The sequence below is a fragment of the Trichoderma aggressivum genome (genome assembly GCF_033847375.1).
Source record: "Trichoderma aggressivum f. europaeum strain CBS 100526 chromosome Unknown scaffold_002, whole genome shotgun sequence".
NCBI classification, from domain to species: Eukaryota; Fungi; Ascomycota; class Sordariomycetes; order Hypocreales; family Hypocreaceae; genus Trichoderma; species Trichoderma aggressivum.
The window spans coordinates 335,909-349,166 of NW_026946368.1; the positions used below are offsets into that span (position 1 = coordinate 335,909).

General features: G+C 52.1%; 5 protein-coding genes across 5 annotated transcripts; 2 read left to right on the forward strand and 3 right to left on the reverse strand.

The window, feature by feature from the left end:
- Positions 1-1,430: 1,430 nt before the first annotated feature.
- Positions 1,431-2,936, forward strand: Triagg1_907 (uncharacterized protein; the record flags this gene model as incomplete). Its single annotated transcript, XM_062902573.1, has 2 exons — positions 1,431-1,894; positions 1,955-2,936. 2 exons carry the CDS (start codon positions 1,431-1,433, stop codon positions 2,934-2,936), a joined length of 1,446 nt encoding a protein of 481 aa, XP_062760131.1.
- A 197-nt stretch (positions 2,937-3,133) lies between these two features.
- Positions 3,134-3,721, reverse strand: Triagg1_908 (uncharacterized protein; the record flags this gene model as incomplete). Its single annotated transcript, XM_062902584.1, has 1 exon — positions 3,134-3,721. One exon carries the CDS (start codon positions 3,719-3,721, stop codon positions 3,134-3,136), a length of 588 nt encoding a protein of 195 aa, XP_062760132.1.
- Positions 3,722-4,922: 1,201 nt separating this feature from the next.
- Positions 4,923-7,008, reverse strand: Triagg1_909 (uncharacterized protein; the record flags this gene model as incomplete). Its single annotated transcript, XM_062902595.1, has 4 exons — positions 4,923-5,499; positions 5,560-6,198; positions 6,269-6,519; positions 6,622-7,008. 4 exons carry the CDS (start codon positions 7,006-7,008, stop codon positions 4,923-4,925), a joined length of 1,854 nt encoding a protein of 617 aa, XP_062760133.1.
- A 1,144-nt stretch (positions 7,009-8,152) lies between these two features.
- On the reverse strand, positions 8,153-9,436 carry Triagg1_910 (uncharacterized protein; the record flags this gene model as incomplete). The annotated part of the gene is made up of 1 exon (XM_062902606.1): positions 8,153-9,436. The coding sequence occupies one exon, from the start codon at positions 9,434-9,436 to the stop codon at positions 8,153-8,155; it is 1,284 nt and encodes a 427-aa protein (XP_062760134.1).
- A 1,808-nt stretch (positions 9,437-11,244) lies between these two features.
- Positions 11,245-13,023, forward strand: Triagg1_911 (uncharacterized protein; the record flags this gene model as incomplete). The annotated part of the gene is made up of 1 exon (XM_062902617.1): positions 11,245-13,023. The coding sequence occupies one exon, from the start codon at positions 11,245-11,247 to the stop codon at positions 13,021-13,023; it is 1,779 nt and encodes a 592-aa protein (XP_062760135.1).
- Positions 13,024-13,258: the final 235 nt, after the last annotated feature.

Sequence of the window (13,258 nt, forward strand, 5' to 3'; positions counted from 1 at the left end):
CTCATCTCTCATCTCATGCGTCAGCCTCGGCATCGGTGGATCGTGCTGCATCTGCCAGATACGGCGTAGTGCCGGCCAGCTGGAGCTAGCCCCTGGCCGTTGCTCTCATTCCATCTTATCATAGACAAATCGGAATCGCCTGTCTCATCAGCCAACGTGGCACGTCTCCGTCTCGACACCGCCTTACGCGTAGACATCCAGTCAAGCACCCAATTGCTCTGTTCCTGACGTGGGATTAGCTTGAATAAGCTTTGTCGCCAATCGGGAGACCGTCAGACACCTTTCCTAGCCGGGTGTTCTTGTGCTGGCGCCCCGATTCTTCTCTCGTCTTCTGGAAGCGTGGGGTAAGGTTAAACTTACAGTATTCCTCAACAGACATCTTTTTCCTTTGCTTCATCTACAAAGTGATTGCTGAATCAGCAATCCTTGTTTGAGCATTGAATCCAGCATCAGCCGTTCATACCCTTCTCCGTTGCTATTGGTTCCCTTTCTCTGTGTGGGTTGTTGCCATTCGGCGCATTGCATTTGTGTGACACTGCGTGTCATGATGACGGACACCACACCAACGCAACCACCCGTCAAAAGGGTGCTGAAACCGGTCCCCGATCGTGGGATTCGGGTGCAATCGTCCAAAACAAAATCCAGCCATCAATTTGCTCTTCCCGGGTCCTTGCCGGAGCCTGGTGGGTGCAGCGCTGACTCGCCATCCCAAAGTGTATGTACGGTATCACTTACATGACTTGCCAGAAACCATCCGGATCAACACCGCTTTGGTGCCACAGCCGTTCCTGGAGCCGGACAAGCTGGAGCAGTGGAAATGAATCACAAGGAATACCTGATTATTCTAGTATTACGACTCTCGGCTTTATTCACTTCACTCACGAGCGTTCGGCCGGAAATACAACACTTGGCGTCTGAGCTCCGAAAGCCACCTGACTAATCGGCTCCGGTTCGTAATCTCTGGCAGTGATACGCGAGAAATCCCGGGGTTTGAAGGGATTCCAATGCTCACCAAGAACTTACTCACGAGGCTAGGGTGGTCACAACAGCCTCTTTTGCCATGCCTGATGCTACAGTGCCGTTTCCCACAGCCGACGCTATCAATAGTTTAGCAGGTAGTGCCGTGTCGAATCTGGCACCGACCCCGCACAGGCCAAGGTAGATCGCCATCTCAAATTCTATCACCGGCTCGGCTAGCAAGTGGGTTGAATAGTAGAAACAGACTCCTTGCTCAAGCCATCCGGCGGGATACATAAATAGCTGCACTCAAGACAAAAGAGCGTTGGCAATACTCGTTGCAGAACCTCCTGACCTCGATCACATTTTGAAGCCTTACGGATTTTTTATTTATTTATTTTTTGATTTTTTTCCCCCCATCGTTTCTATATCTTCTTCCTCGCTTCAACAAATACCAGGCCAACGCATATAAAATGTTTCTAGGAGAGACCAAGGACGCGCATGTCGTGCCTTTCATTATTAATGGCCAAGACTACCATCCAGAGAGATCATTCGATGTCATATCTCCTGTAACGGGCAAAGTATCACATCGTTGCGGTGCTGCCACTGTGGCAGATGCCTCCGCGGCTGTCGATGCGGCTGCTGCAGCTTTCAAGACATGGAGAAAGTCAACACCCGCTCACCGTCGAGACATTTTACTCAAGGCCGCCCATATCATTCAGAAAAAGACTGATGAGCTGGCCGAGATCATGTCAAACGAGACGGGGGCTGCGACGCCCTGGGCTCTCTTCAACATCAACACGGCGGCAGACCTGATTAGAGACGCTGCCAGCCGAACCTCTGCCATTGAAGGCTCGTTTCCTGCCTTGATGGATCCCAATACTAGTGGCATCGTTCTACGAGAGCCCTATGGAGTGGTTCTGTCTGTGGCTCCTTGGTAAGCTACTACGCCTCTGACTCTGCACTCTCAACCGCTCCATCTCACAACTTCAACCAGGAACGCCCCCTACATTCTGCCCACTCGTTCCATTGCAGGTCCCGTTGCTGCTGGAAACACAGTCATTCTCAAGGCCTCCGAGTTTGCGCCACAATGCATGAGGGCCCTTGTATCCGCCTTCCACGAGGCCGGTCTGCCCAAAGGTGTCTTGAACATGATTGCCCACGACCGGGATACTGCAGCTGAGATCACATCGGCTTTGATTGCCAATCCCCACATCAGGAAGATCAACTTCACGGGCAGCACCAACGTTGGGCGAGTCATTGGAAGGCTCGCTGGCGAGCACCTTAAGCCAGTCATTCTCGAGCTTGGCGGCAAAGCGCCGGCCATTGTGTGGGAGGATGCAGATCTAGATACCGCAGCCCAGCAATGCGCATTGGGCGCATTCCTTAACGGCGGCCAGATCTGCATGTCTACGGAGAGGATCATTGTCCACAAGAAGGTCAAGGGTCAGTTCCAGGAGAAGCTGAAAGCAGTCGTCAACGGCATGTTCCCGTCTGATGGACCCGCTCCCATCCTCGTCAACGAAATAGCCGTCAAGCGCAACAAGGCGCTCGTCGAGGACGCCACCTCCAAAGGCGCAACAGTGATTGTTGGAGACGTCGAAGCTCTCCATTCCCGTTCCGCTGAGCTGCGCCCTATCGTTGTCGACAAGGTTACGCCCGACATGGATATCTACAAGACGGAGTCCTTTGGCCCAACAGTGTCCCTCTATGAGATTGAGACGGAGGAGGAAGCCATTGAGCTCGCAAACGACTCCGACTACGGCCTGACATCGGCCGTCTTCACTGAGGATCTTAGAAGGGGCCTCCGTTTTGCGAGGGAGATTGATTGTGGTGCCGTTCACATCAACAACATGACTATTCACGATGAGCCGGCTCTGCCACATGGCGGTGTCAAGTCGAGTGGATTCGGGCGCTTTAATTCATCCGTCGGGCTGGACGAGTGGGTGAGAACAAAGACTGTTACTTTCAAGAACTAATACTGTCAGGAGGAGCGAGACATCATTTTCATAGATGGATACCTTTTTGTACCTTTAAGTTGGTAGCTATTAGTAGCCAAGGTTTGGATGAATTCAATACTTTCCACTCAAACTTGTCTGCGGAGGCATACATGTATTCACATGTTGAACAAAGAGCCTGCCATCAGACCAAAAAAAAGCTTCCATCACTACCAAAACTAATGATTGGCCGCGTTATAGATATCAGAGCGCCCCATGGTCGTCATGTCAACAATAGAGCCGTACGTGTCTCCCCCCAATTCACCCCCCTCCATCGCCACCATCATCTTTCGCATCCCCGTTCCATCGCTCCCACCAGGTCCTCGCTGATAGATTGTCTCCGCCAGCATGCGCAACTGCATCGGGAACTGAGGATCCCCGTAATGCTCGATAATATCGCTCTTCTCAACAGCGCACCGCAGATCCGACCATTCGTCGTCTATTCCAAACTGCTGGCAGGCCGCAGCCTTGTCGTCGTTCCACCAGGGCGGCAGCAGGCCAGGAATCTCTTCAGCGTCCATCAACAAGTCCTGGAAGCCCTCAAGCCCGTCAGGATGGCCGGCGTAGATGCTGCCCTCCAACAATTCGCCGTCCATGGTGTAAGTGTCTTCGACACGGAGGCGGTAGGCATCAATAAGCAGCCTGTATACGTCCTTCTCTGGGCGGTCGTGAAGCCAGGTGCCTCTGTCAAGGCGGGTGAAGGGCTTGGAAATGGGCTGGTCTAGTGCCCGTCGAACTTGATGCGTTAGACGAAGTGTTTGCAGCATGATTCTTGCCGCAAATCTTCTTGTGAACCTTCCAATCAGCTTTTTGGCACTCTCGGGAACAATACGGTGTTGTAGAGCATTTGGCGCATCGCTTCAGCGAGACCTCGGGCGGTCCTTTTCTACAGACGTTGCATGTCGCATCCTTTTTTTTTGTAAGCCGGGGCAACTGGTCTGATCGAAACGTGATGAGCAGAAATGGAAAAGCAAGTTCAGTGATGATGAATTGATGAAAAGAGAGGTACGGGACAACAGAATAAAACTTGGCGGGGCTAACTTGAGCAAAAAGCTGCTTATTGGGAACAAAAAGCTGCTTATTGGGAACAATAACAATCAATTTGTTGAAAGGATGGAAACTGAACAAAGATGGACTGTGGCCTTACGCGCCACAGCGCCACAGATCTCTGTAATCATGTAACCCCGCAGCCCTTGAACAGATCAGTGTTTTGGAATGAATTGGATTCCTTCTAGGAGCATTAGAATAACTAATGCAACGCTCAGGAACGCATAGCATTCCGGTTCCACAGCTATAAGTAGGAGCTTCAAGCTCATCCTCTTCAAAACAGAACAAGGCTTTTAATCCAACTTTCATTGCTCTATTTTTAGGTTACGCTTTGCAACACAATTGAACAATGACAACGACAGCCATGAGCCGCAGTTGAAATATCGACTGGCAGATTTACTGCCTTGTGCCAGTTTTGACAGCCTGTGATGTACCGTTGATTTTGTTTGAGTTGTTGTTGCTTTCGCAAAGCTATCTCGTCATGTTCGATTCCCTTCATTGATTGCTCGGAAATAATCGCTAGCACTCGCAATTGGATCTAGATATCTAATGCTAAGCCTCAAAAAGCCCTATAAATGACATGAAAAACAACAATGCTGGATATGGTGGGCGGGCTAGGGGGTATCAGACTGCTTCAAAGCGCTGGATGAAAAAAAAGGAGAGGAAATGGGTGCATGAGCAGGCCAGCAGAAAATATTCAAGCGGTCGCAGCAAAACATCTATCCCAATGTAAACAAATCACGCGTATAGAGAAAACCAACAACAAATCTTTCAAAAGGGTCACCAAGGAAAAGGAAAACGCGGGTAAGAAACAAGACTGTCTTTGTCTTGCTGCGTCTCCCCATCCACAAGTCAACCAACTGTTTCGTTGACATGTTTCCCTTGCCCCCCCAACCCCAGCCCAGCCCCCTTTCTTTCGTTTCATGTACGAAACTGCAAACGTATAATAGAGAAGAGCATATTCTGCAAAACGTGGAGAATGACAGCAACACTGGTAGGCAAAAGCTCCGGCCAGACAGCCAGATCCAATTTCCCCTCCAGCCCAACGTCGATTTTGAAAAACAGGGCAATCAGCCCTCTCACGACCAGACTCGCCACCAGCTCGCACCCCCACGTCACCATGGAGGCGTAAAACGTCAGGTTAAAGTCGTACTGCAGCGTCTCGTCCTCGGCCTTGTCAAAGGCAAAGTATGGGTACACCTCCTTGTTGGCGCCAAAGTGAAGCACTAGGATGCTCCCCAAGAAGGTGGCCATGGACGTGTTTTCGGCTAGAAAGCGGATGAAGAGGTTTCGAGTTTGCAGCTTTTGATATGTGCCATATGTTAGCCCACTAAGACCGAGAATGGTGAGGATCTTGTGGAATAAGCGAGTCATCATGATGGGCGAAATGATGACCAGTCCCGTGGAAGAGAAAATTTGAAGAATAACGAATTGGGACGGCGAGCGGAGGCGGGCGTATAGAGCTCGGACGTAGGTCTGGTAGGTGAGCATAAAATAGCTGCGAGTATACAGTCAGCCATTCGCTTGAAACGGAAAAAGATAAAAGGGAAAGACAAACAGCTTAAAGACCCAGCTCAAAGGATAGCTTCCCACGCGCTCGCCCTCCCTGATGCCCAGCACCCATCCCGTCAAAGCGTCCAGTAAATGCACCGTCACTACCCAGCCGTACACATATACAATAGTTTCAAAGTTGTTGTGAGGCAATGTGCGGAGGTAAATTTCAGCATACGCTTCTCCCAAAACATACGCCATCAGCCCGATGAAGAGGGCTACACAGAACCACAGAAACCTCACAAAGCTTGCTGGCAGCCACCGTCGCCTCAGTGACACTCTAGATGCACCAGAAGGAGGCAGGACTCTCAGAACATCTTGCTCCCAGAGGTCTTCAGGGAGATCGCGACGGCGGCGGTGTCGGTTAGGAAACGAGTCGGGCTCTCCTGTCCACCATGAGGTAGTGAAGATGCGCTGCGTCTCAGAGAGAGAGTGCCGTAACCCAATATGACGCTCGTTTGTCATTAAGATGAGAAAGGCGATGGCGACCGGCATGGCCATGACGATGAATGTCCATGACACCCAAGCAGTATTGTGAGCGGTGAGAAAGCGAGTAGAAGGTATGAAGTATACGGGAATGGGTACAGCAAGAGATAAGATGGCCAGAAGAGAGATTGTTATTGGGAATCCAAAAGACTGTGGCCACCTAGGTAGTGAGAAAAAAAAACGTCAGTCAAGTCAACATAAAATATGACGTTAGGGGTAGATGTACATACCAGTTCAACCTGTAAAGATTGAATACTTTGGTGATCCAAATCAGAGCACTGAGGTTGTAGAAGCCGTAGTAGACGAAGAGGAAGAACCAAAAGTTGACTTGCACACGGGCCGCTCCGTGACCGGGGACCTTGCTATCGAACGTCACCGTGGTTCGTATCAGTCGCAGCCAGATGTCATTCGATTCATCGCCGTCGTGGCCTTCGTCCGGGAACGAGTACTGCGGGAAAGGCACGGCACACCACGCAACGGCCTAGAATGGGCACATGTGTCAGCCTCGGCCCTTGTGCAAAAGCGCTCACCACCCGTAGGCGTTGATGCTGGTGGGCATCAGGAATAGCAGCGTAACACGTACCAGCGCCGCGGGGAGGAAGACGAGCAGTCCATATCGACTCCACCACCTGTCCACCACGCGCTTCACCGCCGACGGCCTTGGATCAACAAAGAGATCGATGAAGTAGCTCTGCCACAGCCGCTCCCACCTCGAGTCGCCAACCGCTCTCTCATCCTCGCCAGAGCCGTCGCTGAGAAGCCCCGCCTCGATCTCGGCCACAATCAGCGCCCCGTAGCCAACGTGTATGCTGTCGCGCCCGTTAGACAACAGTCCCAGAGGGCTGCTTGGTCGGCGTGGTCCGATGCCAGGACGAGGGGGCACGGCTCGATAGCGACCGAGCAAAGGCGACGAGTCTGTAGGCCGGACGCGCGATTCAGAGCCCTGTGTGAACTGGAAGAAGGCGGGCATGGCTGCCTCCGGCTGAAAGCGCAGGGTAGGATGAAGCGAGACGAGACAAAGACAAGACAAGAGATGCAAGGCGACGACAGCTGCGGCGCTGTTTCGTCCCTGCTGCTCGTCCCGTCCTCTTTTTTTTGTTTTTGTTTGGTTTTCAACCACAGCCCTGCTCTTGCTGGGGGTTTTCTCTCCTCTCTCCCCGGAGAGATGGAATGCGACTCGCTCGCTCGCTCGCACGAGAACAAAGGGCCAGCCGGCATGTGGAAGCGTAAATGACCTACAGCAGGGTCTCGTGCGCAGAGGGGCATCCCTGCATCTGCATGATGCCGCGGGTCTCGTCGGGCGCTTTTGGTTGGATTGCGAGGGGGCCCTGAGATGCTGGAGAATCGGCACTACAGCAGCTCGAGATTCCAGCAGGTTTAGTGCTGTGGTGTGTTGTGGTGCTGTTGCGCAGCTGGCGGCAGAATGACGCGGTTGCCGCCAGGACCCCTGAAGCCACTGCGAGCAGCCACTGCCAGCCACTGCCAGCCACTGGGAGCTACCGAGAGCCAACTGAACAAAGGCGGTGTGTCGGCATATGACATCACTGGCAGCGGGAGCTTTGCAGGTGTGTCGCTACTGTGTTGCTGTGCTGCTGTCGATGGATAGCACTACATACACTAATGGACGCTAATCTAATATGCAGCTGTTGTTCACGTATGCGGGTAGGATTCATGTAGAAATAAATTGCCGTGCATCACGCTACTCTCTCGTTAATTAATCAACATGGTATTCTTATGTTCCCATCTCGTCTATTATATCAAGGAGGTACTAGATATTAATCCTATTGCCTTAGGTGCTTGGTTCCTCAGCCTACCTACCTAGCAAAACAAGCAATGATAACGCTGTAAATGTAAATGTCCGAATTCTAAAAGGCGCCACGCCCAGTTACCAAAACTTTCCAACTGAAAAATACACAAGTCCCATCAACCCAACACATCATGTTATGTTATACAATGCAGAAGACTCCCAAAAACAAATTCACACCCTTTTAGATAAATAATCACAGACCGAGTCTTGCCTCTACCCAATAAAGATGCAGCATGGTATAGAAGCTCTATGTTTTCATAGTCATGTTCTCAGCGTCTCGCCTCAGCGCCTCAGCCCCGACGGGGGCTTATTCCATAGAAATGACAGATCCATCCTCAGAGCCTCCAATCACATCGTCTGAAAATGCCACAGTCTTTGTCGATGTTGACTTGCGGGACGGCTCGAGCACATCTCCATTCCACGGCTTGCATTCTTTGACGTGCTCTCCACACCGTAAACAAGTCCAGCCCTCGCCTTCTTCACGGTCCAGGCGTGTTGCAATACACACAAAACAGTAGATGCAACCGCATGGAATGGCTTCGTAGGGGTTGGTAACATCGGTTTGCGCTGATCCAATGACGCCGCTGGATGCTGCCGCTGCCATGATTTCCGACTCGGATGATGCGGCGGCGTTCTGGTCCTGGTAGCAGATGGCGCAGGTCCTCTCGGGCAAGAAGCCGAGCTCGCCGTTCGAAGAATCACCCTTTTGGGTTGTGTTCATTATGTCTTTTGTTTTTCGCCAGGTGCGGCTCAACCATCGTCGCCAGCGGTTGACGCCAATCAGGGGCAGTACGAACAGAAGGAACTCGGTAAAGGCATGCCACACCAGCTGTCGGTTGAGGTATTCAAAGGAAACCTCGCGGCTGACGTGGCTTGTAGGAGGCGCCAGCCGCATGCGTAGAACACGGTCGAGAAGCGTGCGGTATTGTCCGCGGAATAGAAACACCAGGAAGGAGACGCACGCCGCAGCCGAGTGCGCCGTTGTCAGTGCGGTTGTTAATCGAGATAGCCTCTGGACTCGCGGGCTAGGGTCGCTGTATCCATCGTCCTGATCCACGAGCCAGTCCTCCCATCTGGTCCAGGCATATTTTCCAAAGACCGTTACCAGGCCGTACAGCGACTTTTGTAGCCTCGTCGGGGGTGACAGCACGGGGCCCCCTTTTCTGGCGTCGGTGTATTTGAGGTTCTGCAGAGCCGCTCCGTACGTTGCATCGTTATCCCAGACTGTCAGTTTGAACAGGATGGCCCTGAGCGCCAGCTGGATCTCGGAGGACCAGTCGTCTTTGAGATGGCCGCCGGCATAGTATCTGAGGGCGTCGCCAACCTGCCCCTTGAGCAGGTCCAGCAGCTCTTCATCCAGGAGCTCGGCATCGACCTGCGCAACGCGGAACGCAGGCCTGGTGCTCTCTACAGAAGCGGCTGCATCCCAGACACCGGCGAGGCGATTGAGGGGGTACGGCAGACGCTGCAGCTGGGTGTTGACGCGAGACGATTCGCGCTGAGCCGCGATTCGGGCCCGTTGTTCGGCTTCGCGGGCCTGTCGTCGCTCAGCGACGCGCTGTTGGGCTTGGAGGAAGCTCGAGTCGTTCATGGAGGCGGCATTGAGTGGTTGAATCTGGGGATGTGGAATCGGTCGTGTGTTCAAGACTGCATGCTGAGCGCGATGCAGCCGAGAGATTGATGTCGAGATGCGATTATGAAAGCTGGCTGACCTGAGCCGAGGTCTAGCTGGGGTGTCTTCGGCTCGTGGATCTGCGGTGATAGGCCGGGCCCACCAGCCGTGATTTTAGCACTGGAAGCGCAATGCCTAGGTTAGAAGTTGAACCGGCAATCGAGGCAAGCACATGGATTGAAATTGTGCACTGTAGTATTCCGAGCTGTTTTTTTTTTTTTTTTTTTTTTTTTGCCGTTTGACGATATATGCACCAGATGGTCACGAGCTAAGCAATCAAACGCTCAAATGCCCGTCATGTGATGCGGTGCCTCGTTGGGTAGTAGGTAGGATGGCTTCGATATGAATTAGTGTGGACAGCAGATTCCACCCACACGCTTTTGCAGATGAAGGCCCCTCCTCGCGGGGTTTTTTGAAGAGGAAATGCTTTAGAAATCATGTCGAAACTTGGTTGTGCATGTTTGCTATTTCATATTATTTTATGCCAGTTCACCCATCACTTGAAAAAGAGACATCTCACGGTCATTCAAAGGGCTGGCCAAGGACACAAACAAAACATTTTGAATCAACCACCTCACTTTAATAGTCAGCCACAAGGATGCACGAGATCTGGTGCGTTACCACATGGCCAGCCAGACACATGGATGGTTATAAGTGCTTACTTACAAATGACCAGACTCGACAAAAGGCAGCCAGAATCCGTCATTCCTAGCCGCCTCGGATCCAAGTGAAGCCAGCCTACATCTTTGCATAGGAAACAATAGCCCTTCTTAGAGGAATAACTGCACAAAGTATCATCGTTTATACATTCCACCACGTTTCTACTGGATGCGGCCACCAAGAGAACTGCCGCATTAGATTTCGATATACAGAGCAAGAAGCATCGCATCGTCCCAAGGAGAGAGACAAAGTTGTGCTTGGATCTATCCACCCCAACTTGCAGCTTATCCGCCCGGTTAAGCATGAAGCCCACGGGGAGCAACAGCCGCCTCATATACTATTACTGGGAACAAGACAAAATACCGATTTGCCCGGTATTCAACGCTTTACAGCCTCCCTCCCTCTCTCTACAAGCGACATGAAAGACTCTAGAAACCCTCGAGCAACAAACGAATCGGATTGGTCGACATCGCCAAAACAATAACAGGCCCCTCCACACTCTCTCCAGCATCTCCATGCCGCACTAAAGCAGCTCCAGACCCGCCCTCGATGCAGCCTAGCTGGACCCGGAGCTTCATCACTGCGAATCCACCATCTCCATCTCCTTGATTCATCCACGGCCGCATCTGCCTGGCCACTGCTCCAGCTCGTGCTCGTGCTTGCGCTTCTTCCCGCCGCCGCTCTTCTTCCTATTCGCCCTTCGTTTGTGTGACTCATTGCCCGTCGCGACGCGATCCCGCCAAGTCACGTCCGTCGAGAGCGAAAGCACTTTATATCAACAGCTGCTACCTCGTGCGCGATTCACGCTTCGGGGCTTGTCTGAGAGCCCCGCGGCCGGCATTGGATTGCGGCATCTGGCCTCCGACATATTTCAACGACATCTCGAAGGATTGGGTCGGAGACGGGAGACTGATTGGACCCATCAACAAACAAACTTCAACGCCGCCGCCTCGTTATCCACCAACACAACAAGCCGCTACAATACATGACCGTTCCTTATCGCCCAACGATCACGCCGCTATCATAGACCTTCCTCCTCCTTTTTCACACCCGACTTCCGGCAGAATATGGCACCGCGCCGACGAGAAATCCCCGCCGAGGGATCATGGCGCCTCGTCGACGGTGAAAACGACAGCTTCGACACAAGCATCATTGATCCTCTGCCGGGAGATGACTTCAGTCCGCCGTCAAGCGCCATGCCCTCTTCCGGGTTCCCCACCCAGGAATCCTTCTCCCAGAGTCAGAACAACATGAGCTTCGCCTCTCAGGACAGCATTCGTGACTTTGCCAATTTCCAAAATGACGAAGACGTCATCTTGCGACAACCGTTCCGCCCCACGCTTCCCTCGAGTGCTGCTACATCGATGCAGCGTGCTTCATATCAGCAGTCCGAGGTGCAACTTCGAATGCCTCTCGTCAAAGCCAATAATCTAGTTGCGAGCGAAGCCTCACGGACTGCCAGAACTACCGATGACGATAGCGAAGAGGGCAGCGTGTGGGATTCCGAGAGGGAGCAGGACCCTGTCAATTGGCACGAAGACTCGGAAAGAGAGTATGCCAGGCTCTTGAAGCAGCAAAACGAGGCTTCGCTGAGCTGGCACCACGCCAAGCCAGGCTCATCAGCGTCCAGTTCTTCCGAGAGGCTGCTCCAAGTCTTCCGCTACACCATAATACCCGTCGCAATCGTCCTCGTTGCATACCTCTTTCATATCAATGGCATCTCTGTTCAGGATGCCCGCGACAAGGTCCAATCTTTCTCGTTTACATCTCTGCAAGATATCCCTGGTGTTTCCAACTTTCAAATTCCATTCTTCGAGGCCGAGACATCTCAGCGTGCTGCTTCTTCTTCTATCGATTTCACAAGTCTCATGGAGGTTCAATCGGGATTTGAAAGTGTACTGGATAAGAGCGCATATGGCCTATCCATGCCTCTTGAGCTCAAGAGTTCAGAAATGGCTACCCGAAACCTAAGATCTCTCCTCAAAGAGGCCGAAATCGCGACTAGAGAAGACTTCATTTTAGAGCTCAACGGCTATATCGAAAAGGTTGGCAGAGCAGGTTCGGATTTGCAGACATTTTACATCCACATTGGGTCAACCGTTGATTCCATCATCAACATCAACCGCTGGACCCTACGCCACATCAATTCTCTATCTATAGAACCCGAGGCACCCTCATTGCCTCCCGTCATAGCTTGGGCCCTCCGGCCGCTGGGTCTCTTCAGAACTTCCGAACAAGCCGGAAACGATCGGGCTCTGTTGGATAAATACTCTGAACATGTCACTCTCGTTCAAGAGCGGTTGGGGAAACTCCTCGTTGAAGGGAAAGCCCTCTTGTTGCTCCTCCACCAGAGCCAGACACAGCTGGGCGTCATCAACGAACAAGCCGAACAACTCCCTGGAGCAAGAACCGCCAAGCCCGACTCGCTGCTCTCATCCATCTGGGCCTATATCGGAAGCTTCGTGGAAGAGCCTCGCAATTTCGATGAGCAAATCGTGCTGCTGAAGAAGGTGGATGCGCAGTACTCCAACGTCATCTCTCATCTCCTCTCCCTGGTTGAGGAGCTCAAGGACATTCAGCTGTATCTGGGCGACTTGCTCAATCGCAATGAGGATTCTTCTGATGTTTGGGGAGAAGGGGCCGGAGCACCAGTTCAAACGACGCTGAGTGAGCAGTATGAAGTCATCAGGAATGCAGTGGAGAGACTTGAGCACGCGAGAAGGAGGACCGCCGAGGGTGAGGCAGAAAGCGAGGCCCCAAGGGAAGCAGAGCACGAAACACAGAGCGAGGTACAGCACGAAACGCCCGGCGAAACAGAAGCCGAGACAAGCGGTGATCATATTTGATGCTAAAAGCATAGACGAAGCGAAGCGGAAGCGGGATGTTTTTTTTTATTGGTTTATAACATGGAAATGGAACATAAGGAGACTATCTATGTTGCTTTTCTTCTCATCTCTTTATTTCCTATCTTTTTTTTCCCTATGTTTCTTTTGTTTAGGACTATGTATTCATCTCGCGATTCTGCAAGCATGGCTGTTTAAGCTCCTCAAGGCTACGAGATGTCGGGATTTTTTGTACACT